The sequence below is a fragment of the Ylistrum balloti genome, unplaced genomic scaffold (assembly GCF_031769215.1).
Source record: "Ylistrum balloti isolate Yb309-2 unplaced genomic scaffold, AGI_CSIRO_Ybal_v1 Utg371136, whole genome shotgun sequence".
NCBI lineage: Eukaryota > Metazoa > Mollusca > Bivalvia > Pectinida > Pectinidae > Ylistrum > Ylistrum balloti.
The window spans coordinates 62,135-90,133 of NW_026782623.1; the positions used below are offsets into that span (position 1 = coordinate 62,135).

The following is a 27,999-nucleotide window of genomic DNA, read 5'->3' on the forward strand; positions in this document are numbered from 1 at the left end:
AGTGGTATTTTACAGGACTGTTGATGGAAAGATTGACTGGTCTAAGTGTGGTAGAGTGGTATTTTACAGCACTGTTGATGGAAAGATTAACTTGTCTAAGTGTGGTAGAGTTGTATTTATAGAGGCCATTGGTAAAAAGATTGACTTGTCTGAGTGTGGTAGAGTGGTATTTTACAGCACTGTTGACGGAAAGATTGACTGGTCTTTGGTTATTTTGACATGGCTCTCATTTCCAAGTGTTACAACTCTTCCACTGCTGTCTGTGATATGTTTGATGGGCCTCTTTTATTTGGATAATGCAGCTGATATCAGATCTGCCCTTTCCTTTACCTAAGTTCCTTTCAACACCCCTACATATGAGCATACAGAGAATTATGTGAAATAACAAAATACTATTAAATAATTCTTTATCAAATAAGATTTCTCTTAAACAAGATCCTATATACAACACGATGTATACTAAACCACTATTCAATTTCAGCATTCCCTGTCAGTAATGTATAAATGAATTAGAATTTATGGATATCACAGTCCTGTATGCCCAAAATCTTGCAATATTTGAGCATGTCCTTGTCAAAGGATTTAGTGCCTGAGATCAGAATCCTTGTACTACTGAGGACAGGTGTTCGTAGTTCATTAGCAAGCAAGTCTTTGTCCAGACGTCCCAGCTGTACTTTGTCACTGTATCTGTAGTTATTTTTAGCTCTTGTAGGCTCCTGTTTCAATAGAATTGCAAAATATGTAGTTGAAAGAAAGATATAAAGAAAAATCTAGATGTATGTAAACCCATTTCATGTATCTATCATCATATGACCTTGGTATTTCAATTGTTTCAATTCAAAATGTTTATTTTCTTCCATGCAGGATGATTTTTGAAGAAATAGACATAACCACATCACTCCTGTAATTTCCTGCCTCTCTACTGTTAGAAGTCAAAGCACAGTAGTCAGCCATGCTGTCATCTTGATTTCAACATAGAATCATCTTTTTTTATTTTTAAATCAGCATTGGACCATGGAGAATAGATAATTGCAGCAATCCATTGTCTGATTATGTTGGTTAAAGTAATAAAATTAAAAAGATAAAATCCACATTTTCAGAAAGTAAAAAAATATTTAAGTCAAATTTTACAGATTTTAGAGTGTTCAATCACACTTACCTGGCTAAGTACGTAGAGTACTGAGAAATTCCAGAACTCTGTCCACTCGTCCAACTGGGACTTCATTAAAATGTCATTGTAGGTGCGACAAGCATAAAGCAACTGGATACGTGTATCGTCCTCCTCATTGTTGAGAATGCCTTGGATTATCTGTGCCATAGGTGCTATTCCAGAACCGGCTGCCAGCATCATAAGTCGTGCATGCTACAAACAATAAGTACATGGATATGATACACATGTTCTATGATGCTTGGTAATACATGTACTTTTATCTAACTCAAACAAATTCATTCTTAAATTCTCATAGAAACCAGTTATACACAGATTTCTCTCAACAGGAAAATCATTTTATCAGAGTTCCCAATAAAAGGAGCCTTCCATATCAGATGCCTGCTACTGATAGCAATACAACTATAAGGCACCTCTTAGACAATCATGGTGTCATTAAACAAACACGAGGGTCAAGCAAACAGACACTACAGATTCATATTTCTACGCCTTACCTTCAGTTACATAATTTTCAACATTCAAAGTATCTTTTTCAAATTGCAACAATAGTAAGTTACCTAAGCAAGCTACATACTTAATATGTCGGTAAAATCAGACTTCTAACTTCGCTTTCTCTACTCTCTTGTTATTTTACATTGAGACAATTAATTATCACTAGCCCTAAATGATTCTAAAAAGTTTTATTAAATTCAAATCTTGGAGGGCAACTCAAAACAATTCTTTTGAACAAATTTGAAGCATGGTTGCAATGGACGTGGTCATGGATTGTTATTCTTTTCATTGTGTATGTTTAGAAGACTGAGATTTTACCGTAATTCATCTAATCATCTGAACAAACCTGACAAACCAGTAAAAAGAAATTCTACAACAAATACTTGCAGATATATCAAATACATGTATTGAGAATATTTAACTTTAATGGGGCAGTTACAGTCATTTCTTTCCTAAGTTTTTTTTAATCAAACAACATATGTCCACAATCTGTTAAGATAATTTTAAGTAGATTTATTAAGTTATATTTATCCATGAAATCATATATTCATGAAATAGTTGTTTTTTGGGTTTTTTTTTTTTTTTGAAAACTCACAAAAATTGAGCCCCATAAAAATATAAAATTTTACAGTATACTGTTACATAACTCTGGTACTCTCAGTAAACCACCCTTGTTTCATGTCAAGTCATGTAAATGACTCACTAACAATCACACTCCTTCTAAAGAAATTCATAAGCTGTAATTGATACTGAGAGTGTACTGGTAGAAAACTTACCACAAGAATAATCTAGGGGAGATCTGAACTGGAGGGGTGTTATAACATATTACCTGTACATACAAAAATAAATAACTAATCTGAAAAGATATTATTGATTACTTCAGAGGTGGAAAATAAATCTAGATTGATGTAAAGGTGTCAAACCTGGTTTGGTGTATAGGAATATTCCCCAAATGGGCCTCTAAGATCCACTTTAATTCCTGGCTTCCAAGCTCGGATGAACTGTGACATCTTGCCATTCTCATACAGCTTAACAAAAGAAAAAAGAAATTACATCAAAGAAATGAAAATTTGATAATCCAGTCACTCCGCTTTACAGAGGAAACTTGATAATCCAGTCATCCACACTGGAACAGCTTTTGTATTTTTGAAAACAGCCGAGTATCATTACATTTTCCTAATCATTTGAAGATCACAGCACATATGTCATATAATATGAGGAAACCACTGATAATATGCTCATTTTTTTCTCACATATATTATCAAATTAATTAAAACCAATATCAGATCTACTATGCACCATATTCATCTAGCAATAAGCTTGTCTCTGGTAAAAACCCCATCCTAACCAATATCTATTCAGTAGAATTACAAATGCATGTTACTTTGTCGTCAGGTAATAAGCCCATCCCCTATCTTTCTTGTAACAGTCACTGGTTATAATTTGGCCTCTTGGCTTATATAAAGATAAATATAATATGTTACAAAATCAGTTTTCTCTAACAGTCATTTCAATTTCAGATTTAGCTACAAAATATTCCTTAACATATATCTACCTTAATGAGAAGCTCAAAATAGTCTGTGACCTTGACATCAGACACAGGTGTGTACTGGCGTGTGACCACATCTCCATCAACAACACCCCTGTTATTCAAGATAAAAACAACCATAGACATAATCCCCATCATCAGTGTTATACATTGTATAACAGATATACCTTACAGCATGATACATCAGGAGTGTCAACTAGTTTTCACTTATTAGATGTCTTGTCATCAGATCTGATCGTATGGTTCTGATGGCGACACATCTAATGTGTAGAAATTAATTAAATTCACATACTACTGAGCATTCATCTTTACCCTTTGAAGTATTAAACTTCTATGGCTGAATTCTTGTATTCCTTGTGGAATCTGTTTGCTGGGCACAGATGTTGGATCTTCCTTCCCTCATTAACATGATAAATTAGTTACAAGTGATGAACAACATAAATGAGCCACATGGCAAATCAATATCTCCTAAGGTATGCATATGTGTGCCAAGTAGCATCAATTTAGACAAAATTTAACTGAGAAAATAACATATTTATCCAGAAATACCCCATGCCTGATGATATTACTACAATTATACATTGTTAATATAGTTCAAAAACTTATAAACCAATTAGCAGTTAATGTATTGGCCCCCTAGTGTAACTATTAGTCAGTTGATATTTTACCTAAGAATGACATGTTGCCCAAGCTTCAGACCAAGTGATCTTCCCATTGGCAGATGAAATCTGTAAATTTGTGTGTCCTTGGTAACCCTGCTAATACTTTCTAATGTAAACTGGTGATATTCTGCTTCTGCCAAGAATCTAACATTTTCATCCTGAAAGAATACAAAAATCATTACTAAAAAACAAAAAACATTTGTACATAAACAACCAAATCTAAAAGAAGTTATCAAATCACATTTAATAAGACTTGTAATTATAATATCATTGGCAAGAGAATGTGTCACAGTAACATTTTAGGTATGAAAATCAACAGATCTGAGCTAAATCATGTTCTACATGTATCCTGAACTTTTGGATGTCTTATATTTATTTGTTTATACACATAGTAATTACATACCTGTGCATTGTAATCACCAAATTTATGCTTCTGTCTGATTCTGCAACATTCCCTTTCCCAAATTTTCATCTCTTGCGTATAGATGTCAAACACACAGGGCACACAGCCTGTTCCGCAGCAGTCACTATCTAGGGGTTTTTCTGGAGGCTGGGGAAGGTGGTCACTATCTAGAGGTTTCTCTAGAGACTGGGGAAAATGGTCACTATCAATAGGTTTCTCTAGAGGCTGGGGAAGGTGGTCACTATCAAAAGGTTTCTCTAGGGGCTGGGGAAGGTGGTCACCTTTGAGGGAACTTTCTAGTAGCTGCCCCAAGTCACTAACAAGGATTTTTTCTGATGGCTGTAGCAGAAGGTCACCATCTGGAGGTTTTCCTGGTGGCTGCAGCAGAAGGTCACCATCTGGAGGTTTTTCTGATGGCTGTAGCAGAAGGTCACCATCTGGAGGTTTTCCTGGTGGCTGTAGCAGAAGGTCACCATCTGGAGGTTTTCCTGGTGGCTGCAGCAGAAGGTCACCATCTGGAGGTTTTCCTGGTGGCTGCAGCAGAAGGTCACCATCTGGAGGTTTTCCTGGTGGCTGCAGCAGAAGGTCACCATCTGGAGGTTTTCCTGGTGGCTGCAGCAGGGAGTCATCTTGCAGATTTTTTTCTAAATGTTTCGGAAAGAGGTTATTTGCAAGAGTTTTTCCATTGGGTTTCTGAAGGATGTTGCACTCTAGGGATTTTTCTTGTGGCTTGGGAAGGAAGTCATTATCATATGACTCATCATCATTCTTTGAAATGAGCAAAATAGCATCCTCAGTTAACCTTGCACAACCATTTGACACTATTGCTTGACATTTTGATGAAACATCTAGTTCTTCAGTATTGTTCATCACTTTTGCACAGGTTCTGCTATGTACACCCACACGGAGTGTGTAACAGCCACCTATAAACTCAAGTTTTTTTTCAGTATTGTTTCACTACTTTCAAAATTAAGCAAATTCAGAAATGTCCATGTGCATTTTCTACACATATTTTTGCCTCTGTAATGGATATTATTTTTACATTCTTCAATTGTCTATCACTTTTTTATTACACTGCAGCACACACTGATTATATACATTCTCAATGTGGTCTGACCATCAATTCTACACAATACAGAATCAAACTTCCTTTTAAAAATACACTGAGATTATTTCAGAGTTTGTTTTTTCTCATTCAAAGGCCATTGTTTGTCAGTAAAACATTTTCTGAATTCTATATGCTTTACTGCAATTGAATGCCTCACTGACACTTCTGTTCAGGATGCCAGATATAACAGAACATTAATATAATCCTTAGATTCCCTCTGCTTTTCGGGGCTGTGGCTTTGATTTGTCGTAAGGCATCCCATACATGGCACATGTCCACCAGGAGTATCCTTCCTCCACCTGACACTTCCTTGGGGGTTGAGAAGGTGTTGAAGGTGGGATCTGGGGATACAAGGGCCCTGTATTATCCCCTACAGCATCTTCTGTCTCAAGGTCATCTAACTTTCTTTTACTGGTCGATGGAATCAAGTGTGTTCTTGCTTTAAAAAATGTAAAGAGATAAAAAAAAGTTTTCAATTAAAAAAAAAATTAAAATTCATACTATCAAATATCAATATTCTTCAGAAATAAATTTCCTCGCTATTGAAATGAACTCATCTATTGGTAGTGTGGCTGACAGGCTGAACATCTCGTTTGTGTGAATCACTTTTAATTTTGCACAATCCATTTTCCAACAGGTAAGCGCATATCATTAGAGGAACCAACTTATTTGGTAAACCTTTGATACCCAGTAGATTCACAAACACCTTTAACATTATAAAACATGAATTTGCAATCTCAAGGAAACAGACTCAAGACGAGAAAACATTTATACAGGGACAATAATACATGTATACAGGGACAACAACATATGTACACAGGGACAACAATACATGTATACAGGGACAACAATACATATATATAGGGACAACAATACATGTATACAGGGACAATAGCACATGTATAAAGGGACAACAATCAGTGCTCCAGATAGCCTGCGTGAATGCGTTTTCACGCACAATATTTCTAATTTCACGCTAGGAAAAAAATAAGATTTGCGTCATTGACCCGTGTGAAATCCGGACTCTGCGTCAATGTCCGGCTCCAATATTACGTAGTTAGAAAACTCAATAATCTAAGTCAAACAGACACTTATCAAGTAAACGAAACTCGTAACAAGCGCTTTCTTGATCGTGATTATAAACCAGTCGCATAGCAAATATGGCGCTGTCAAAAATGTTTACAAATTCAGTGTTACCCTAATATGGAAAAACCCATACACTTGTTGAAGGCAGGGGTGAAAAAACCCCTCAATTTATAAAGGTAGGAGTGAAAACCCCACATGTCAAAAAGTTATCTGGAGCACTGAACAATACATGTATACAGGGACAACAAGACATGTATACAGGGACAACAATACATGTATACAGGGACAACAACATATGTACACAGGGACAACAACACATGTATACAGGGACAACAATACATATTTATAGGGACAACAACACATATTTACAAGGACAACAATACATGTATACAGGGACAACAACATATGTACACAGGGACAACAATACATGTATACAGGGACAACAATACATATATATAGGGACAACAATACATGTATACAGGGACAATAGCACATGTATAAAGGGACAACAATACATGTATACAGGGACAACAATACATGTATACAGGGACAATAGCACAGGTATACAGGGACAATAGCACATGTATACAGGGACAACAAGACATGTATACTGGGACAACAATACATGTATACAGAGACAACAACACATGTATACAGGGACAACAAGACATGTTGACAGAGATAACACATGTGTACATGGACATGTATTAAGTGTGAATACCAATTCAATGTCTATAGGGACAGATTTGAGTGTTGTAATGTTTTCCACTTGTTCAAATCATACATATGGATTGAATTATAATGAATGAATAAACAGTGGGTATTAACTTACTTCAGGAGACAAGATGAGTCAATTTCTACATATTTGTACAGTATGTGTACACTTTTCAGTGCAAGGAATATTCTGTTTTGGAATGGGTTGTGAGGAATATTCTATTTCGGAACAGGTTAAAAAAATATCACTGCAACTAGAAGACCTATCATTTTTATGTTTATTATTAGAAATGCTGATCACATCAATTGAATGATATCAGAAGTTCTTGAAATAATATGGTACAAATTGCTCTTATTGCTCAGGAGTTCTCATACAAAATGTTGTTGAATTATGTACTGGAGTTCTCATACAAAATGTTCTTGAATTATGAACTGGAGTTCTCATACAAAATGTTCCTGAATTATGAACTGGAGTTCTCATACAAAATGTTCCTGAATTATGTACTGGAGTTTTCATACAAAATGTTCCTGAATTATGAACTGGAGTTCTCACACAAAACATTCTTGAATTATGTACTGGAGTTCTCATACAAAATGTTCCTGAATTATGTACTGGAGTTCTCATACAAAATGTTCTTGAATTATGAACTGGAGTTCTCATACAAAATGTTCCTGAATTATGTACTGGAGTTCTCATACAAAATGTTCCTGAATTATGAACTGGAGTTCTAATACAAAACATTCTTGAATTATGTACTGGAGTTCTCATACAAAATGTTATGAATCATAACATGTTAAGTGGTATAGCCATGAGCACACTTGAGATGAGCTTTAAGACTAGACCTCCAGCGATATGTATTATCACACATGTTACACCCAAACTTGGCTTCTTGATGCATGCCTTCTATATGACTTCGTAATCCAGACTTAGTGGTGTAGAAAGCATGGCACTGATCACACTTATGTCCACAATGGTCCGACATTTCTTTACTAGATGATGATTTATGTATCTCCTTACAAATCCTCATATGTCGCTTTAAACTTGATTCCACACTAAATTCACCTTTGCACATTGGACAGACATTATCTGGCACAATAACATGACTGGAACAATGGAGTTTATACTGTACAGATTGGTTGAAACCTTTACCACACAATTCACATAAATGTTTAAACACTAGCTCATGTTTACTTTTGATGTGCAGTTTCAGCCCAAATTTGGTTGCATATTTCTTTCCACATCTATCACATATCAGCCCCTGTACTTGTTGCACAATACTTCTATTGTGTCTCTTGTGATGTTTATTAAGATTACTTCGGCAAGCAGTAGAATAAGAACATTCACTACAGTCATATACTTTTCTACATTTTTTCTTTACTCCTCCATTGCTCGAGTCCATCTAGAAAATATAAATGAAAGCAACACATGTGTTCAGCAAAGCATTTGATTTTCTATATAAGTTGATAATTATCAAAACAATTTCCCAATCACAAGGCATTGCTCTGATCCTTCCCTACTACATACAGAAGTCCAGGACCAATGTATGAATGAAAAATCTATTCATTGAAAAAAATTGTGTCCTTTCTGAGCATCAAATACTTTTGAATACATGTGAAGTGTGCTTGTATGACTTTTCCTATATATGTATATGTTAATATGCAATCAAACCACAAAAAAGAAGGAGCCAAATTGATTGTCAGCCAAAAACTCATGGAGATAATTTTTCATGGATATGCATAGTTATTTGCAAAATCCATATGTGGATAGTCTTTTATAAAAACAGCGTTCAAAATACAATACATACAGTGTTTTATAAAACAATGTTTTTGTATTTTAAATACATCTGTCCATTTTTGCATAATTCCTATTATAGCTTCTAATCTGTAATAGTCAATACTTTACCTTAATCTGTGACATTCAAATTTGTTCTTCAATGCATATTCGAGATCTTGCTATCATCATCTATTTATCTTATTATGAATATACTTGCCAACTTCTTGGGATTTTCATGGGGGAGATTGTGTGTGAGCAAAACATCTGCCTCAAAAAAGTACATTACATACCTCCTTTCAGCAGACTTATATGTTAATATATATAGTTACTGGTGGACAAATTTGAAATTATAAACGATTATGAAATTTACTGATAATTTTATATCTAATGTAAGGGTAAAAAACTGTTGTATCCATCCCTTAATAGGGAGAATTGACAAGCATGTGACTACTCCTTTTACAATATTATTTGTGTAGAACAATTATTTGTCACGATAGACTTATTCTTCTAATGCTAACAACTTTCAAATCTATAGAATAATGTACTAAACTGTACTTTCCATGTATCACTTCAGTTTGTTTCATGCACTACAAACATAGTTCAAGATGATCAACTTTTATCAAATAATACATCTATCAAACATATATTTTGAACAGTGAATACCTGGCTGTGATACCAGCAAGGATCATGTATCTATAAAAAGGTGTATATAAATAAAAGCAGATATAGGATCCAAGTAAGGGATGCCACATCATTTCGACACAAGGGTGCTTCATTGTAGATGAGTTAATTGCATTTTAGCTATGGGACATAAGCCAATTTTTGCCAAGTACCCATCTCGCTAATGCAATATTGGTACACTATGAGAATATATGTGGGTTAGTGACTAGCATGTTTGGGGAGGGGATCAATCTGAGAATTACTGGAATAGGAATTTGATTTTCTTATTCCTTAAGTCCAGCTATTTCAAATAAGAACATCCGATTCTATTGATCCGTATACTAAGTTAGTATGTGTATATTTTGCCACATACAAAACCCTCTTCGAATCATAGATATAGCATATGCTAGTTGTTCGCTAAGAGAATTTCTCATATGTACTTGTAGTCTATACATATATCTAGCTATAATGTATATATCTATCTAGCTATAATGTACGTAAGCCATAGCTAACCTCTATATCTCTACAACCCGGATGTGTTATATCCGATGTGTGAAATTATGGGCAGTTTTGATATCATTTCAGACATCAGCTATTGTAATTTATTACTTGACCTGGCATAGTTACCATTCGTTTCCATTGACCACTGCTCTCGCTCGACAAGTTGTTTTTAACGGAAAATGAAAATAGCACACAATTCACATCAGTCACATTAACGCTTCACGTGAATGTCTACTTGTTTCAAACACATTAACAACCAAGATCGTGGTTCGAACTAAGTTATGATTATACGTTCCGGTATTTGCTGGCATCAGGTAATATTGGCGAGGCTTTGGAAGTTTGTGTCACGTGCTGTAGTGACAGTAATTTTGTAACACGATGATTATTTGATGTATATCATTTATTCTCATTAGATACATACTGAAATGAAGGGGTAGAAATGAATGTACATCAAGAATGAAACCAGTCTACTCAGGAACAGGGATCCGGACCTGTCACAACTACCGGTATCCATAAACTATCACATGCTTACCCCTTCACTGATGAAGAATAATACTCTTTTACAAGTCTCTTATGGGTTTGGCCTTGTTGCTCCAAACAGCTTACTGTGATACATAAAAGAATTTTCTGTCTTGTGTAAATCAATGCTGGCTTAGGATTATCCCCAGATATATAAGCTCCACAAGTGTTGAAGAAACATCAAGGACATAACTTGAGCTTAACTTGGATACATTAGTATTATAGATACTCAACCATACAGGCAAAACAATTAAACTATCAAATGGACTATACACTTAATTGTCCATGAATTGTTACACACACACACATATAAATATATATATATATTATATATATATATACATTGATCAGTATAATATCACTGATATGTAGTCGCAGAACTCTCGGTTACAACTCCAGGTTGGTTCCTGCACAAGCTCTAAAGCATGCTGTGTCACATTTCCTCAGGTGGTAACTCCATGCTCAGTTCAGACAAGACATAAATGTGTAAGGTGCAGGAGAAATAATTATCGTGTACGACAGGATTTTAAAGAGATTCTAATTAAATCCACCATGCTGTTGGAGAAAGCACATTGGAATGGTGCAATTGGTGTTCCGTGCTGTTCTCCAAGCTTATTGATCCTTCACTGAACAATTCTAGGGAATCATTTGGGCATTTATCCATTGGAAAAATTATCATTTGTTTTTGGCTTCTAGAAGTATTCTTAATCATAATACAACTTGAGTCTTTGGAATGTTTGACAGATTTTATGTGATAGATAATTAAGATTTACAGTGGATATTTAGAAACCTTTTGATTTTCATTGAAACCATCATCACTATAATCATTATTTTTAGCCCACCTTTATCATCCCCTCGGTCACCAGTTGTGCCCATGTTATTTTGGGACTGATCAGAAAAACAAAATGGCCAAAAGGTGGCCATCTTCGATTTTGACTTTGAAAGTTTGTTATCATTATTTCTTAAGAACTACTCAATAGATGTTTTTTAAAATTTCATGTATAGGTTCCTCTAGGTCTCTTGTTGTGCCTGTTTCATTTTGGGATTAATCAGGAAAAAAATGGCCGACAGGCAGCCATCTTGGATTTTGCCTGGTGAAGATTGTTATTGCTGGTGGGAATTTCTCAGAAACCCTTTAAGATGCAGGGTACCCCTTTAAGGAAGAGAGTCAGGATGTTGATTTAAGCAGAATGTAGACAGTATATGTTGATGAATAATTGAAGCTAATTTTCAAATTGTATCATTTCAGACCTAACCTTTCACTTGTCTGCATAGCTATCAAGGCAAACACAACACCGGACAGATGTCATCAATGGCTTGTCGCAGACGGATCTTTTTGAAGATTTGTCAGAATCCATCTTTTTGTTCAACACAGTGTTATGCTTCTAGATCATTTACAACAGAGACTTGTAACTCTCCCGAAACAAACACTGATGGCGCCCAAAAACACCAATACAATTATACTGGAAGGAGATATGTAAGCAAAATGTACCAAAATTTAGGAAACATTTACCCAGAAAGCAGCAAGTTGGTCTGCCAGAGTCACAAGGTAAAGAACACACACTTTTCAAAAAAATAAATTATGCATAAATCATTCTAATTTCATATCTACATGTACATAACTATAATAAGAAAATTGCATAACAATGACTTTGCTTGTATATTGTTACGTTGATATATACATGTATATTACTTTTATCTCCATTTAGTCTCCTTGTATAACTTGTATATGTACAGATCTTCCTTTTTTAATAATGTACATTGTGTACAAATCCTCATTTTGAATGCTTGTATAGTTGTAAATATACACATCCTTCATTATCGTTCATGTACAACTTGAACAAGTCTTCTTTTAAAAGCATCGTAATTTGAACAAATCCTCTTTTGTTTTGCCTCTAAACTTCTACAACCTTTATAATTATTGTTTAAGCTGTGTAATTTGTTTGTACAAATATTGTTATAAACTGTATACAACTTGGTTTATTTGCTTTACTACTGTTTATAAGACATATTTTCTTTTTTTTTCTATTTTCAGCTTTTCCTATATGCCAATATCATACAACAATGTCACGTCGGAGGCTACAACCTTCTACCATTAGGTCAAAGGGTACAGGACAAATTAGTGAAGATCATTGATCAAGAGTTGGAGAGGATTGGGTGTCAAAAAATGTCCATGACAACATTGGCTCCTGCAAAGTTTTGGAAGAAAACTGGTGAATATTTTAATATTTCATAATCTGTGGAAAGAAATTCTTGAAATTTTCTTCACTAATCTGTCGATACTGTCATATTTTGTTTGTGAGAAGTCAATGTTGTTTTGTGTTCCCTTTACAAATACATTTTTTTAAAATGTATACTGACTGCATGAAAATAACGTAAGCAATGTGTACAACACCTTATCATCCTTGATTTCTCTTTTTTTAATAGGACGTTGGGATGCCATGGGAAATGAACTATTCCGTTTAACAGATAGAAAAAGGATTGAATTTTGCTTGGGACCAGTAAGTTTAGGTCTTTCCTTATCAGTTTAATTAATGTCATAATTACATATGAAATAACAAGACTCTAGCAATAAAATCACTGTTGTGTGATCTAGAAAATGTACTGAGATTCAGATATGCCAGAGTTGTTTCACTTGTGATGTTTTATTTATTAAGTCTTCTGTGTTCAGATAATTTACTTTTGCTTGCAAGTGCTTGAAACATTTAACAGGCAGTTATGCAGTAACTTAAATTCAAGAAAGAAAATTATTTACTTTAATGTTTTATTCATATTAAATTTGAAAGACACAACATGAGTGGACTTAGCAAGTGAAGCTATTAAACTTTTAAGTATTAAAATTGCACTGAAGCATAATATTTCTGTGTATGTAACTTTTTTAGACCCATGAAGAGGTGATCACAAACATACTTGCCACTGGCCCATTATTATCATACAAGCGCCTACCAATGAAAATGTATCAAGTAAGTTTTATAACCCTGAGACAGCCAAACAGTACTGTGCTGTAGGTCAGTATTCTTTAACCTCAAGTGATATGTGAATGTTATCAGAAAACCAACCAATTACTAAAAAGTATTTAACATCAATATACTTGTTTAAAAGTCATTAAATGCAAAATTGCATTTCACAAAAAAACTTTTTTATAATGAAGGAATTCGAAATGCTTTAATCACTCTGAAAGATGTAAAATTGTACATCATATATGTTAATATTTAAAATGGTTCTGTAGAAAGTAAATATTACTTATTGGATACATTTGTAAATTGTGATGTTTTGTGTGAAATCAGTTAAAACATAAGTACTACACATTAAATGGCTCATTTAACTTAATTCTTCTGTAAATTATCATATATTACTTTCAGATAACCAGAAAGTTTCGAGATGAAAATTCTCCTAAATATGGCTTCCTGCGAAGTAGAGAGTTTGATATGAAAGGTAAGAAGAACAACAAAAGCTACCTGTAAATATTTTGATATGTCTGTTTGGAATGACTCAAAAAAATATAAAATCATTCTGTACTATACATGTTTGATTAAACTACCATTTGGTTTTCTGTGTAATTTTGTTAACACTTAAGAATCATGGGTAAAATAAGAAGAAGATAGTGGAGAAATTTTTTATAGAAGTACGCAGTGAATGGATTTACTTACACAAAAGCAGATTTTTTCTTAGAGTGATGTATCATTGAGCAGCATTGTTTTATTGACATGATTTAGTGTTGTACTTTAAAGGATGTAGGGATTTTGCAGCAATGGTTGTTAGCTTGACAGCTTGGATTTGATTGGTTTTCGAGTCTGACTGTGATGATTTGATTGGTTGTCAAGTTTGACCGTGATTATTTAATTGGTGTATAAGTTTGACAGGGACAGTCTTATTGGTGTACAAGTTTGATAGTGATGGTTTGATTGGTTGTCAAGTTTGACCGTGATTATTTAATTGGTGTATAAGTTTGACAGGGACAGTCTTATTGGTGTACAAGTTTGATAGTGATGGTTTGATTGGTTGTCAAGTTTGACCGTGATTATTTAATTGGTGTATAAGTTTGACCGGGACAGTCTTATTGGTGTACAAGTTTGATAGTGATGGTTTGATTGGTTAACAAGTTTACTAGTGATGATTTGATTGGTTTATAAGTTTGAAAGTGATGAGCTGATTGATGTACAAGTTTGACAGTAATGATCTGATTGGTATACAAGTTTGACAGTGATGAGCTGATTGGTTTATAAGTTTGACATTGATGATCTGATTAGTTGTTACAAGTTTGACATTGATGATCTGATTGGTTGTTACAAGTTTTACATTGATGATCTGATTGGTGTACAAATTTGACATTGATGATCTGATTGGTTGTTACAAATTTGACATTGATGATCTGATTGGTTGTTACAAGTTTGACATTGATGATCTGATTGGTGTACAAATTTGACATTGATGATCTGATTGGTTGTTACAAGTTTGGCATTGATGATCTGATTGGTGTACAAATTTTACATTGATGATCTGATTGGTTGTTACAAGTTTGGCATTGATGATCTGATTGGTGTACAAATTTGACATTGATGATCTGATTGGTTGTTACAAGTTTGACATTGATGATCTGATTGGTATACAAGTTTGACAGTGATGATCTGATTGGTATACAAATTTGACATTGATGATCTGATTGGTATACAAGTTTGACATTGATGATCTGATTGGTATACAAGTTTGACAGTGATGATTTGATTGGTTTAAAAAATTTCATTATTTTAGATTTGTACACATTTGATGCTTCATTGGAGGAAGCAACAGAGACCTATCATACTGTGTGTACAGCCTATAAACAGATCCTGGATAGGCTAGGACTGGACTATGATATAGGTAGGTACTCTCAACCCAGGCTAGGACTGGACCATGATATAGGTAGGTACACTTAACCCAGTCTAGGACTGGACCATGATATAGGTAGGTACACTAACCCAGGCTAGGACTGGACCATGATATAGGTAGGTACACTAACCCAGGCTAGGACTGGACCATGATATAGGTAGGTACACTTAACCCAGGCTAGGACTGGACCATAGGTAGGTAGACTTAGGCTAGGATTGGACTATGATATAGGTAGGTACAATCAACCCAGGCTAGGACTGGACCATGATATAGGTAGGTACTCTCAACCCAGGCTAGGATTGGACTATGATATAGGTAGGTACTCTCAACCCAGTCTAGGACTGGACCATGATATAGGTAGGTACACTAACCCAGGCTAGGACTGGACCATGATATAGGTAGGTACACTTAACCCAGTCTAGGACTGGACCATGATATAGGTAGGTACTCTCAACCCAGGCTAGGACTGGACTATGATATAGGTAGGTACACTTAACCAAAGGCTAGGACTGGACCATGATATAGGTAGGTACACTTAACCAAAGGCTAGGACTGGACCATGATATAGGTAGGTACACTTAACCAAAGGCTAGGACTGGACCATGATATAGGTAGGTACACTTAACCAAAGGCTAGGACTGGACTATGATATAGGTAGGTACAATCAACCCAGGCTAGGATTGGACTATGATATAGGTAGGTACAATCAACCCAGGCTAGGACTGGACTATGATATAGGTAGGTACTCTCAACCCAGGCTAGGATTGGACTATGATATAGGTAGGTACACTTAACCCAGGCTAGGACTGGACTATGATATAGGTAGGTACTCTCAACCCAGGCTAGGAGTGGACTATGATATAGGTAGGTACACTTAACCCAGGCTAGGACTGGACTATGATATAGGTAGGTACACTTAACCCAGTCTAGGATTGGACTATGATATAGGTAGGTACTCTCAACCCAGGCTAGGACTGGACTATGATATAGGTAGGTACACTAACCCAGACTAGGAGTGGACTATGATATAGGTAGGTACACTTAACCCAGGCTAGGACTGGACTATGATATAGGTAGGTACACTAATCCAGACTAGGACTGGACTATGATATAGGTAGGTACTCTCAACCCAGGCTAGGATTGGACTATGATATAGGTAGGTACAATCAACCCAGGCTAGGACTGGACTATGATATAGGTAGGTACACTAACCCAGACTAGGAGTGGACTATGATATAGGTAGGTACACTTAACCCAGGCTAGGACTGGACTATGATATAGGTAGGTACACTTAACCAAAGGCTAGGACTGGACCATGATATAGGTAGGTACACTTAACCAAAGGCTAGGACTGGACCATGATATAGGTAGGTACACTTAACCCAGGCTAGGATTGGACTATGATTTAGGTAGGTACTCTCAACCCAGGCTAGGACTGGACTATGATATAGGTAGGTACAATCAACCAAGGCTGGGACTGGACTATGATTTAGGTAGGTACACTAACCCAGGCTAGGACTGGACTATGATATAGGTAGGTACACTTAACCCAGGCTAGGACTGGACCATGATATAGGTAGGTACACTTAACCCAGTCTAGGACTGGACCATGATATAGGTAGGTACACTTAACCCAGTCTAGGACTGGACCATGATATAGGTAGGTACTCTCAACCCAGGCTAGGACTGGACTATGATATAGGTAGGTACAATCAACCAAGGCTGGGACTGGACTATGATTTAGGTAGGTACACTAACCCAGGCTAGGACTGGACTATGATATAGGTAGGTACACTTAACCCAGGCTAGGACTGGACCATGATATAGGTAGGTACACTTAACCCAGTCTAGGACTGGACCATGATATAGGTAGGTACACTTAACCCAGTCTAGGACTGGACCATGATATAGGTAGGTACACTTAACCCAGTCTAGGACTGGACCATGATATAGGTAGGTACTCTCAACCCAGGCTAGGACTGGACTATGATATAGATAGGTACACTTAACCCAGGCTAGGACTGGACTATGATATAGGTAGGTACACTTAACCCAGGCTAGGACTGGACCATGATATAGGTAGGTACACTTAACCCAGTCTAGGACTGGACCATGATATAGGTAGGTACACTTAACCCAGTCTAGGACTGGATCATGATATAGGTAGGTACACTTAACCCAGTCTAGGACTGGACCATGATATAGGTAGGTACACTTAACCCAGGCTAGGACTGGACCATGGACTAAGATAAAGGTAGGCACTGTCAGCCACTCTGGATCAGGACTATGATAAAGGTAGGTACTAGTCATTCAGGGACTGTTGATAACACCTAATTATCTGTACTTTCTGTGATTGATGATAACACCTCATTAACTGTACTTTATGTGATTGATGATAACACCTCATTAACTGTACTTTATGTGATTGATGATAACACCTTATTAACTGTACTTTATGTGATTGATGATAACACCTCATTAACTGTACTTTATGTGATTGATGATAACACCTCATTAACTGTACTTTATGTGATTGATGATAACACCTCATTAACTGTACTTTATGTGATTGATGATAACACCTAATTAACTGTACTTTATGTGATTGATGATAACACCTCATTAACTGTACTTTATGTGATTGATGATAACACCTCATTAACTGTACTTTCAGTGATTGATGATAACACCTCATTAACTGTACTTTATGTGATTGATGATAACACCTAAATAACTGTACTTTCAGTGATTGATGATAACACCTCATTAACTGTTCTTTCAGTGACTGGCTCTACTGGCAACATTGGAGGAAGCATCTCCCATGAATTCCAGATCAGGGCAGACATTGGAGAGGACACAATTCATGTTTGCAAAAAGTTTGTATAGTTGACTACATCTTTATATATTTATTTTTATATGTGTACGCTATTATACAAATACAATATATGTACATTAGGGAAAATATGGTATATCCTTTAAAATCTTTGAAATTCAGTTGAAATTGGTGTAAAGCATAATTCAATGAGGGAAAATCAATTGTGTATAAACTGTTCAGTCCCCCTGGGTGGGAGGGGCAGGGCCAACAGTGTAAATAGGACAAACTCTTTAAAATCCTTCTACTTCTGTAGGAATGCTTAAATTTTGTCCCAATTTTATCTGAAGCATGCTTAGGTCAATCAATTTTGTATAAACAGTGGATCTCAACCCACTAGGGCAGGAGGGATGGAGCCTAATATTGGAAATACAGCATATCATTTGAAATCCTTCCTCTGTTGGAATGCCATGATTCTGTCTCAATTTTGTCTGAAGCATGTTGGATTGAAGGAGATTCAGTTTTGTATAAATGGTGGGTCTCAGCTCTTAGGGGCAGGAAAGAAAGGAAAGGGCCCAAAAGTAGAAATAGAAAAAAACCTTTAAATCCTGTGTTTGTGGGAATGCCTTGATTCTGTCCCAATAACAGAGGAAATGAAGCAAGAATCCCTCCTTTCATACAAGTATATTGTCCAAGTTTGATCTGAAGCATTCCTTGGACAATAAGACTTAATTTTGTATCTCGGAAATTATTCTTCCTTTTTGAAATTCTGTGTTGAATGACTGACTGGCTCAATTAGCCAGATGAGCGATGCAGGCCCCAAGAGACTCTTGTTTTTACTGCAAATTTGCTGTAATATGGAATTCCCAAGATTTAGAAGCAGCGAAAGAAAGTTGGGGTACAGTATTGAAAATGTGAGCAGTATGTTGACACAGTATGTTGACAAACTATTTTTGCAAGGAATGCTTTTTACCTCATTTTAACCATTTTAATTTTTTAGGTGTGGATTTGGAGCTAATGCTGAAACTACAGGTGAGATTGTCTTATAAGCTTACTACAGTCAAACCTCGTTAACTCGAAGTCGATGGGACCACGAAAATACTTCGAGTTATCCGAGTCTTCGAGATAGCCGAGTTCATGAGTTTTGGTGCAAAGATTTTTAATGTTCCTGACGTTCCTTGTACTTTTTGTCACTTTTTGGCTATATACAAGCTTGATGTAGATTCCGGTAATAAGCAAACATATTTTGTTCTTGATCGTTGAAAAACCAGAATTGATAATTAAATTGACTTCGACATTTCGAAACGGGTATGATTTCGGTGAGAAACACCCCTGCTTTTATCCCTATGTGACACTCATGACATCTCCTCACTAATTCTGCCCTAAGTACTTCGACGCTAATTAAATAATTGTTTCACTCATTTGTCGGTTTAATTGAGCACAGGTGACCGTTTCATGCGTACTCCTGTAAAAACATTAAGCCTAGTACTGGGCCAGTGTTGTGATTGTTTTCTATAGCTTAGTTCCGCTTCACTGAGTGTATACACAGGTCGGTGTTTGTTATGGCTGACAGACACGGAAATTACGCAATGTGAGTAGAACTTCACTTTTTATCGCCGATATCTATCAATTATAAGATCTAACGGTTACCTTTTATCATTCAATTAAATAACAATAAACACTTTTCTAAAACATGAATATTGTTAATTACAGTATTGTTCATTAATATTCACTTGTAAAGCCTATTGTCGGTAAAATTGCAAAACGGCGTAGCGCATCAGCAATGTAATTGACCGGCACAAAATTTATACTTCGAGTTTTCCGATCATATTCAGTATATGTTTTGTTGTTGGGACCAAATTTTTACTTCGAATTAACAGAGTTTTTCGAGTTTTCCGAATTCGAGTTTTCCGAGTTTTGATTACTAGAATAAAGAGAAGATTTTGCCGGGACCGACAAAGTGCTTCGAGTTAAACGGGGTCTTCGAGTTTTCCGAGTTCGAGTTAACGAAGTTCGACTGTAATTGTTTTAATGATTTTGTACAATTAAATGTTTATGGTGTTTAATAACAATATTGGTAAAGTATAATGTTATACAAAATTGTTCAAGTGGTATATGAAATGTCTAACTTATCCATGTCTAACTGCCCTGGTGGTTTAACATTATAGCCATAGCTACTAATTAGTGCTAATTTTTGTGTATGATTTAAATCTTGCTTGATACATAAATATATATTCTTGTTAATTTCTTTCTGTTTTTAGAGGCAAAGAACAAGATATGCTCAGAAAATCCATGTGAATTGTCAGTTTCTTCATCAATAGAGGTAATGCTTTAGTACTGTAATCCACATCACTGATTTAACAGTGGATTATATTGACTATAAACATAAGCTGTACGGGTCTGTATCATTGAGTTTGATATGTACCAGTATGTTGGGAATACAGTAATGGACAACATCTCTTTAGAATATTTCTGTATCATTGAATTACTTCGTAAAGTCATTTTAAGTTAAATGTTTATTAAAGTAATTTCAGATGTAGTCCATCCATAACACATCTTGCATGCTATATAGTACAACACACTTGATATTAAAGTATTTAAAAACAAAATGGAAAAAATTAAGAGAAATTCTTAGGATAGATTCAGACCAGTTAACGACCAGTCCTATGACAGAATTCACTGATGCCAGCTAGCATGTTACTGCTATGACATATCAAACTATGAGATGAGTATTGAAGGGAAGTAAATCTGAATATATATGAAAAAAAAACCCATTTCTTTCAATAAGGGTTAGGTAATTCCAAATTTAACAAAATCTCTCTGAATTTTAAATCTTCTTGAATGCCAGATATGTTAGGGAAGATAAATCGAGAAACCCAAAGAGATATGAGTCATGCATCAGACAACAACGTGAAGTATTCAGTATAAATTAGACCTACTGAATATTGGGTAGATTTTGCATAAACTACCTGTTTAATTGATAAAGCACCTTATTAATATATATGATTTACCAGTATGTATGGAAATGTAATCTGCAGATTACAGAAAGGATATTAAGACTAACACTTTGTATTTTCCAATTTGTCTATTTAATTTGAATAATACTCTTTGCTTGACAAATTTACGAGATTTAAAACCAGCATTCCCCTAAATCTTCTGTAAAACCTCTACTTCTCACTGATAAAATAACAGCCTGATGCGATGAGATAACAGCCTGATCTGATAAATAACAGCCTGATCTGATAAATAACAGCCTGATCCGATGAAATAACAGCCTGATCTGATGAGATAACAGCCTGATCCGATGAGATAACAGCCTGATCCGATGAAATAACAGCCTGATCTGATAAAATAACAGCCTGATCTGATGAAATAACAGCCTGATCTGATGAAATAACAGCCTGATCTGATGAAATAACAGCCTGATCTGATGAAATAACAGCCTGATCTGATGAAATAACAGCCTGATCTGATGAGATAACAGCCTGATCTGATGAAATAACAGCCTGATCTGATGAAATAACAGCCTGATCTGATGAAATAACAGCCTGATCTGATGAAATAACAGCCTGATCCGATGAGATAACAGCCTGATCCGATGAGATAACAGCCTGATCTGATGAAATAACAGCCTGATCTGATGAAATAACAGCCTGATCTGAAATAACAGCCTGATCTGATAAAATAACAGCCTGATCTGATAAAATAACAGCCTGATCTGATAAAATAACAGCCTGATCTGATGAAATAACAGCCTGATCCGATGAGATAACAGCCTGATCTGATAAAATAACAGCCTGATCTGATGAAATAACAGCCTGATCCGATGAGATAACAGCCTGATCTGATAAAATAACAGCCTGATCTGATGAGATAACAGCCTGATCTGATGAAATAACAGCCTGATCTGATAAAATAACAGCCTGATCTGATAAAATAACAGCCTGATCTGATGAAATAACAGCCTGATCTGATGAAATAACAGCCTGATCCGATGAGATAACAGCCTGATCTGATAAAATAACAGCCTGATCTGATAAAATAACAGCCTGATCTGATAAAATAACAGCCTGATCTGATGAAATAACAGCCTGATCCGATGAGATCCGATGAAATAACAGCCTGATCTGATGAAATAACAGCCTGATCCGATGAGATAACAGCCTGATCCGATGAGATAACAGCCTGATCTGATGAAATAACAGCCTGATCTGATGAAATAACAGCCTGATCCGATGAGATAACAGCCTGATCTGATAAAATAACAGCCTGATCTGATAAAATAACAGCCTGATCTGATAAAATAACAGCCTGATCTGATGAAATAACAGCCTGATCCGATGAGATAACAGCCTGATCTGATAAAATAACAGCCTGATCTGATGAAATATAACAGCCTGATCCGATGAGATAACAGCCTGATCTGATAAAATAACAGCCTGATCTGATGAGATAACAGCCTGATCTGATGAAATAACAGCCTGATCTGATAAAATAACAGCCTGATCTGATAAAATAACAGCCTGATCTGATGAAATAACAGCCTGATCTGATAAAATAACAGCCTGATCTGATGAAATAACAGCCTGATCTGATAAAATAACAGCCTGATCTGATAAAATAACAGCCTGATCTGATAAAATAACAGCCTGATCTGATAAAATAACAGCCTGATCTGATAAAATAACAGCCTGATCTGATGAGATAACAGCCTGATCTGATGAAATAACAGCCTGATCCGATGAGATAACAGCCTGATCTGATGAAATAACAGCCTGATCCGATGAAATAACAGCCTGATCTGATGAAATAACAGCCTGATCTGATGAGATAAACCAACTCAGTTGTTTATTTGCCTGACATTTGTAATTTCTTTTTTCAAGGTTGGACATTCTTTCCTGCTGGGAACAAAGTACTCTGAGCATTTTGCTGCGAAATGCATCAACAAAGATGCAAACAAGAAGTATGTGATATATGCTTACTTGTGATCTTTATTTACTGTTATCTGTATACTTAGAGAACATTTCAGCTCATTTACACTCAAAACTATGTATCATGTTAACCATTAGTGTTATGCTAGCATCATTACATGTTAGGAATACTTACTGAACTTTTATGGCGAACAGGTTGCTGGTTCAAACTACAAACAACAAGCAGTTTGTGCTAGGTTTTCAGGTACTTGACACATGTACCTGTATTATTGTTCTTTAATGATTTTTGACTTAATGGCTTCTCACACAATATTAAAATTGTTTAGGGTCATTGAAGTAAACATGCATGTGACAATGGGAGACTTGGTCAGAAAGTACATGTAGAACATTAAAAGGTCTCTGAAATGTAAATACTATTCTTTCGACCTATTCACCCTCAGAAAAGACACCAGTAGTGTAGAAATGTGGAGTATTTTACTTCTATAATGATTTTATACGGTCTTTCCTCCAGCACCCTTTGAGGAAAAAAAGTAGTAAGTGAAAAGACCTTTTAGGAATATGTTACACATATACGTGTAAATTTTTTCATTAAGTTTAATGTGGGAGGGGGGAGGGGTATTTTTTGTCCAGACGAGCCTAAAAGTGTTTTTCTGTTTCTGTAAATATTTAAAATGTTGTCTGGGTAAGTGTATATTAGGGTGCTACTCTTCCTCAGATATCACAGTAAAACTTGGCTGGTGCTGACAGAGACTTAACCACATTCTTATGAAACAGAAGGGAGTGAGTTTATCACCAGTTACAGGGAATATCTTGGTTAATTACTATTACATCTATATTATGTTCAGAATTCTGATCTACCTGTTTGTTTCACTTTTGTTACATTTGGTTTTATATTCTACACACGAGGGAGATGATCTAGGGTTTTGTGTGCCTGTAAAAGAGGGAAGGAATGGAACTACACCACTGAAACAGTATGTCAATAGACTGAGGAATAATAAGTTGAGATACTTGTTATGAGTAAAATATGTCCTGTTTCAGTTTGTATCAGATGGGATGCTATGGACTTGGTGTATCTAGAATAATGCAGGCTTGTGTTGAAGTTTTATCTACAGAGAAAAAGATAGTGTGGCCCCAGCTACTAGCACCATACCAATTCTGTATTATACCATTAGAAGTAAGTATTACACCTAGATCAGTCTCATTACCTTAGATATATTGATAATGTACATGATGTATGATTAACGAGTAATTCCAATACATCAGATATATATTGTTATGTATTAACAGTAAGGTATTATAGTAAGGTAGTCTCATCATGGGAGAAAGTATTGTTTCAATACTTCTACTGTTTTTATGATACCTTATCAATCAGGATATATCTAGAATATATTTACCATTAAAAAAATGAAGATATGCACAACACTTTCGTAACATATTTTTGATAGGGTAGTTTTAATTTCTGTTACATATTTTTAATGGATTATCTCAATATCGACAAGTTAATGGATTAGTTTCAATACCTACAAGATATATGTTATGTATCATTAATGGATGAGTCTCAATACCTACAACTTAATGGATTAGTCTCAGTACCTATGAGTAAATGGATTAGTCTCAGTACCTATGAGTAGATGGATTAGTCTCAGTACCTATGAGTAGATGGATTAGTCTCAGTACCTACAAGTTAATGGATTAGTCTCAATACCTCCAAGTTAATGGATTAGTCTCAATACCTATGAGACATATGTGATGTATTATTAATGGATTATCTCAATACCGACAAGTTAATGGATTAGTCTCAATACCTATGAGACATATGTTATGTTTTATTAATGGATTAGTCTCAGTACATTGTTATGTATTTATATTGAGGTTATCTCCATACTTACTATGAGATATACTGTGACTGTTAGTATGTATTAGTTGTAGAGAGAATTACATGCAGTATTTTTTTTTTCAGTCCAAGAGAGAATGTCTGTCCATAGCTGAATCTCTGAGTGACGAGTTAAACAAACGAAGTGGTCTATCTGGTGAAGTTGTGATAGATGATCGAGACAAAAAAGTGACTTTCCGATTGTTTGGGGCAAAAGCCATTGGCTACCCTTATATAATAACAGTTAAAGACAAGGTATCTGTTACATTCTCTTGTATCTGAAGATTTGTAAATCTTTATTACTTCAATTTTAGTTTTCCTGGTTATGTCATATAGAGAAGCCCTTGACCTTGATGGTAAAGTGATCCGCTGTTCAATTTACCATTACAGTGAAACGATCCCCCACTGCCCCCCACACACACAAAACCACCCACCCATACACCCATACACACACACACACCCTCATTCTCACACACACTCACAACCATACACCCATACACACACAAACACAACCATACACCCACACCTTCCATCTCTACCCCTAATCTGTGGTAAAATGAAGTCCCCTATTATTTTGCCTAGTTTGGATATGATTGCAGGTTTGTGTCTTGTATGATCACTGTCTGGTGTTTTGTATGATCACTCTCTGGTATTTTGTATGATCACTGTCTGGTGTTTTGTATGACCACTGGCTGGTGTTTTGCATGATCACTGTCTGGTGTTTTGTATGATCACTGTCTGGTGTTTTGTATGATCACTGACTGGTGTTTTGTATGATCACTGTCTGGTGTTTTGTATGTGTTTTGTATGATCACTGTCTGGTGTTTTGTATGATCACTGTCTGATGTTTTATATGATCACTGTCTGGTGTTTTGTATGATCACTGGCTGGTGTTTTGTATGATCACTGTCTGGTGTTTTGTATGACCACTGTCAGGTGTTTTGTATGATCACTGTCTGGTTTTTTGTATGATCACTGACTTCTGTTTGGTATGATCACTGTCTAGTGTTTTGTATGATCACTGTCTGGTGTTTTGTATGATCACTGTCTGGTGTTTTGTATGTGTTTTGTATGATCACTGTCTGCTGTTTTGTATGATCACTGTCTGGTGTTTTGTATGTGTTTTGTATGATCACTGTCTGCTGTTTTGTATGATCACTGTCTGGTGTTTTGTATGATCACTGTCTGGTATTTTGTATGATCACTGTCTGGTGTTTCGTATGATCACTGTCTGGTGTTTTGTATGATCACTGTCTAGTGTTTTGTATGATCACTGTCTGGTGTTTTGTATGATCACTGTCTGGTGTTTTGTATGTGTTTTGAATGATCACTGTCTGCTGTTTTGTATGATCACTGTCTGGTGTTTTGTATGATCACTGTCTGGTATTTTGTATGATCACTGTCTGGTGTTTCGTATGATCACTGTCTGGTGTTTTGTATGATCACTGACTGGTGTTTTGTATGATCACTGTCTGGTGTTTTGTATGTGTTTTGTATGATCACTGTCTGGTGTTTTGTATGATCACTGTCTGTTGTTTTGTATGATCACTGTCTGGTGTTTTGTATGATCACTGTCTGGTGTTTGGTATGATCACTGGCTGGTGTTTTTTATGACCACTGTCTGGTGTTTTGTATGATCACTGTCTGGTGTTTTGTATGATCACTGACTTCTGTTTGGTATGATCACTGTCTACTGTTTTGTATGATCACTGTCTAGTGTTTTGTATGATCACTGTCTGGTGTTTTGTATGATCACTGTCTGGCATTTTGTATGATCACTGTCTGGTATTTTGTATGATCACTGTCTGGTGTTTTGTATGATCACTGTCTGGTGTTTTATGTGATCACTGTCTGGTGTTTTGTATGGTCACTGTCTGGTGTTTTGTGTGATCACTGTCTGGTATTTTGTATGATCACTGTCTGGTGTTTTGTATGATTACTGTCTGGTGTGGTGTATGATCACTGTCTGGTGTTTTGTATGATCACTGTCTGATGTTTTATATGATCACTGTCTGGTGTTTTGTATGATCACTGTCTAATGTTTTGTATGATCACTGTCTGGTGTTTTGTATGATCACTGTCTGGTGTTTTGTATGATCACTGTCTGGTGTTTTGTATGATCACTGTCTGGTGTTTTGTATGATTACTGTCTGGTGTGGTGTATGATCACTGTCTGGTGTTTTGTATGATCAGTGTCTGGTGTTTTGTATGATCACTGTCTGGTATTTTGTATGATTACTGTCTGGTGTGGTGTATGATCACTGTCTGGTGTTTTGTATGATCACTGTCTGGTGTTTTGTATGATCACTGTCTGGTGTTTTATGTGATCACAGTCTGGTGTTTTGTGTGATCACTGTCTGGTGTTTTGTATGATCACTGTCTGTTGTTTTGTATGATCACTGTCTGATGTTTTATATGATCACTGTCTGGTGTTTTGTATGATCACAGTCTGGTGTTTTGTATGATCACTGTCTGTTGTTTTGTATGATCACTGTCTGGTGTTTGGTATGATCACAGGTTGTGCTGATGTTAATTATGGATTTTTTTGGTGATGATTTTTATCACTGTTTTTGTCAGAAAACGGTCATTTTTTTGCTCATGAGAATTGCAGATTGAGAATTAGAGGTGAAAGTTTTAGTAAAGTTTACATCTGTAGATATTAGATATTTTTTTTAATATGTGCATATATTTTTTTCCAGGCCCTTCAAGATAACGCAGAATTTGAGGTTATAAATACACGTAATGATGACTCCACCTTTATGACACTGGATCAGATCATGGATATGGCTTCAACAATACAGACAGTGTGAAGTTAAATACATGTAATATTTTATAGTCAATAAATTCAAGTTATGTATACTGTGTTTTCTTGTGAGAA

General features: G+C 35.7%; 3 protein-coding genes across 3 annotated transcripts; 1 reads left to right on the plus strand and 2 right to left on the minus strand.

Moving 5' to 3' along the window:
* Positions 1 to 10,298, minus strand: LOC132561013 (NADH-cytochrome b5 reductase-like). The gene is made up of 7 exons (XM_060225730.1): positions 10,244 to 10,298; positions 4,275 to 5,821; positions 3,878 to 4,029; positions 3,216 to 3,303; positions 2,584 to 2,688; positions 1,160 to 1,363; positions 1 to 716 (listed from the first exon to the last, which is right to left on the minus strand). The coding sequence occupies exons 2-7, from the start codon at positions 5,142 to 5,144 to the stop codon at positions 510 to 512; spliced, it is 1,626 nt and encodes a 541-aa protein (XP_060081713.1). The 5' UTR covers positions 5,145 to 5,821; positions 10,244 to 10,298; the 3' UTR covers positions 1 to 509.
* Positions 5,589 to 8,582, minus strand: LOC132561003 (zinc finger Y-chromosomal protein-like). Its single transcript, XM_060225720.1, has 2 exons — positions 8,057 to 8,582; positions 5,589 to 5,821 (listed from the first exon to the last, which is right to left on the minus strand). The coding sequence occupies exons 1-2, from the start codon at positions 8,580 to 8,582 to the stop codon at positions 5,589 to 5,591; spliced, it is 759 nt and encodes a 252-aa protein (XP_060081703.1).
* LOC132561014 (probable proline--tRNA ligase, mitochondrial) lies at positions 6,417 to 27,978 on the plus strand. The gene is made up of 14 exons (XM_060225731.1): positions 6,417 to 6,644; positions 11,886 to 12,185; positions 12,672 to 12,849; positions 13,064 to 13,137; positions 13,519 to 13,599; positions 13,999 to 14,071; positions 15,389 to 15,496; positions 18,288 to 18,381; positions 19,318 to 19,349; positions 20,579 to 20,640; positions 23,201 to 23,280; positions 24,287 to 24,422; positions 25,209 to 25,376; positions 27,821 to 27,978. The coding sequence occupies exons 2-14, from the start codon at positions 11,940 to 11,942 to the stop codon at positions 27,929 to 27,931; spliced, it is 1,443 nt and encodes a 480-aa protein (XP_060081714.1). The 5' UTR covers positions 6,417 to 6,644; positions 11,886 to 11,939; the 3' UTR covers positions 27,932 to 27,978.
* The last annotated feature ends 21 nt before the right edge of the window (positions 27,979 to 27,999 follow it).

Bases quoted from the DNA above. Each gene is read 5' to 3' on its own strand.
- LOC132561014 (XM_060225731.1), top strand. From the start codon at position 11,940: ATGTCATCAATGGCTTGTCGCAGACGGATCTTTTTGAAGATTTGTCAG. The intron at 13,138-13,518 runs GTAAGTTTAGGT...TAACTTTTTTAG, and splicing joins TTGAATTTTGCTTGGGACCA to ACCCATGAAGAGGTGATCAC. The intron at 19,350-20,578 runs GTGAGATTGTCT...TTCTGTTTTTAG, and splicing joins AGCTAATGCTGAAACTACAG to AGGCAAAGAACAAGATATGC.
- LOC132561013 (XM_060225730.1), bottom strand. From the start codon at position 5,144: ATGAACAATACTGAAGAACTAGATGTTTCATCAAAATGTCAAGCAATA. The intron at 4,030-4,274 runs GTATGTAATTAC...GTATTCTTTCAG, and splicing joins TTGGTGATTACAATGCACAG to GATGAAAATGTTAGATTCTT. The intron at 717-1,159 runs GTAAGTGTGATT...CTATTGAAACAG, and splicing joins TACTCTACGTACTTAGCCAG to GAGCCTACAAGAGCTAAAAA.
- LOC132561003 (XM_060225720.1), bottom strand. From the start codon at position 8,582: ATGGACTCGAGCAATGGAGGAGTAAAGAAAAAATGTAGAAAAGTATAT. The intron at 5,822-8,056 runs GTAACATGTGTG...CATTTTTTAAAG, and splicing joins TCAAGAAGCCAAGTTTGGGT to CAAGAACACACTTGATTCCA.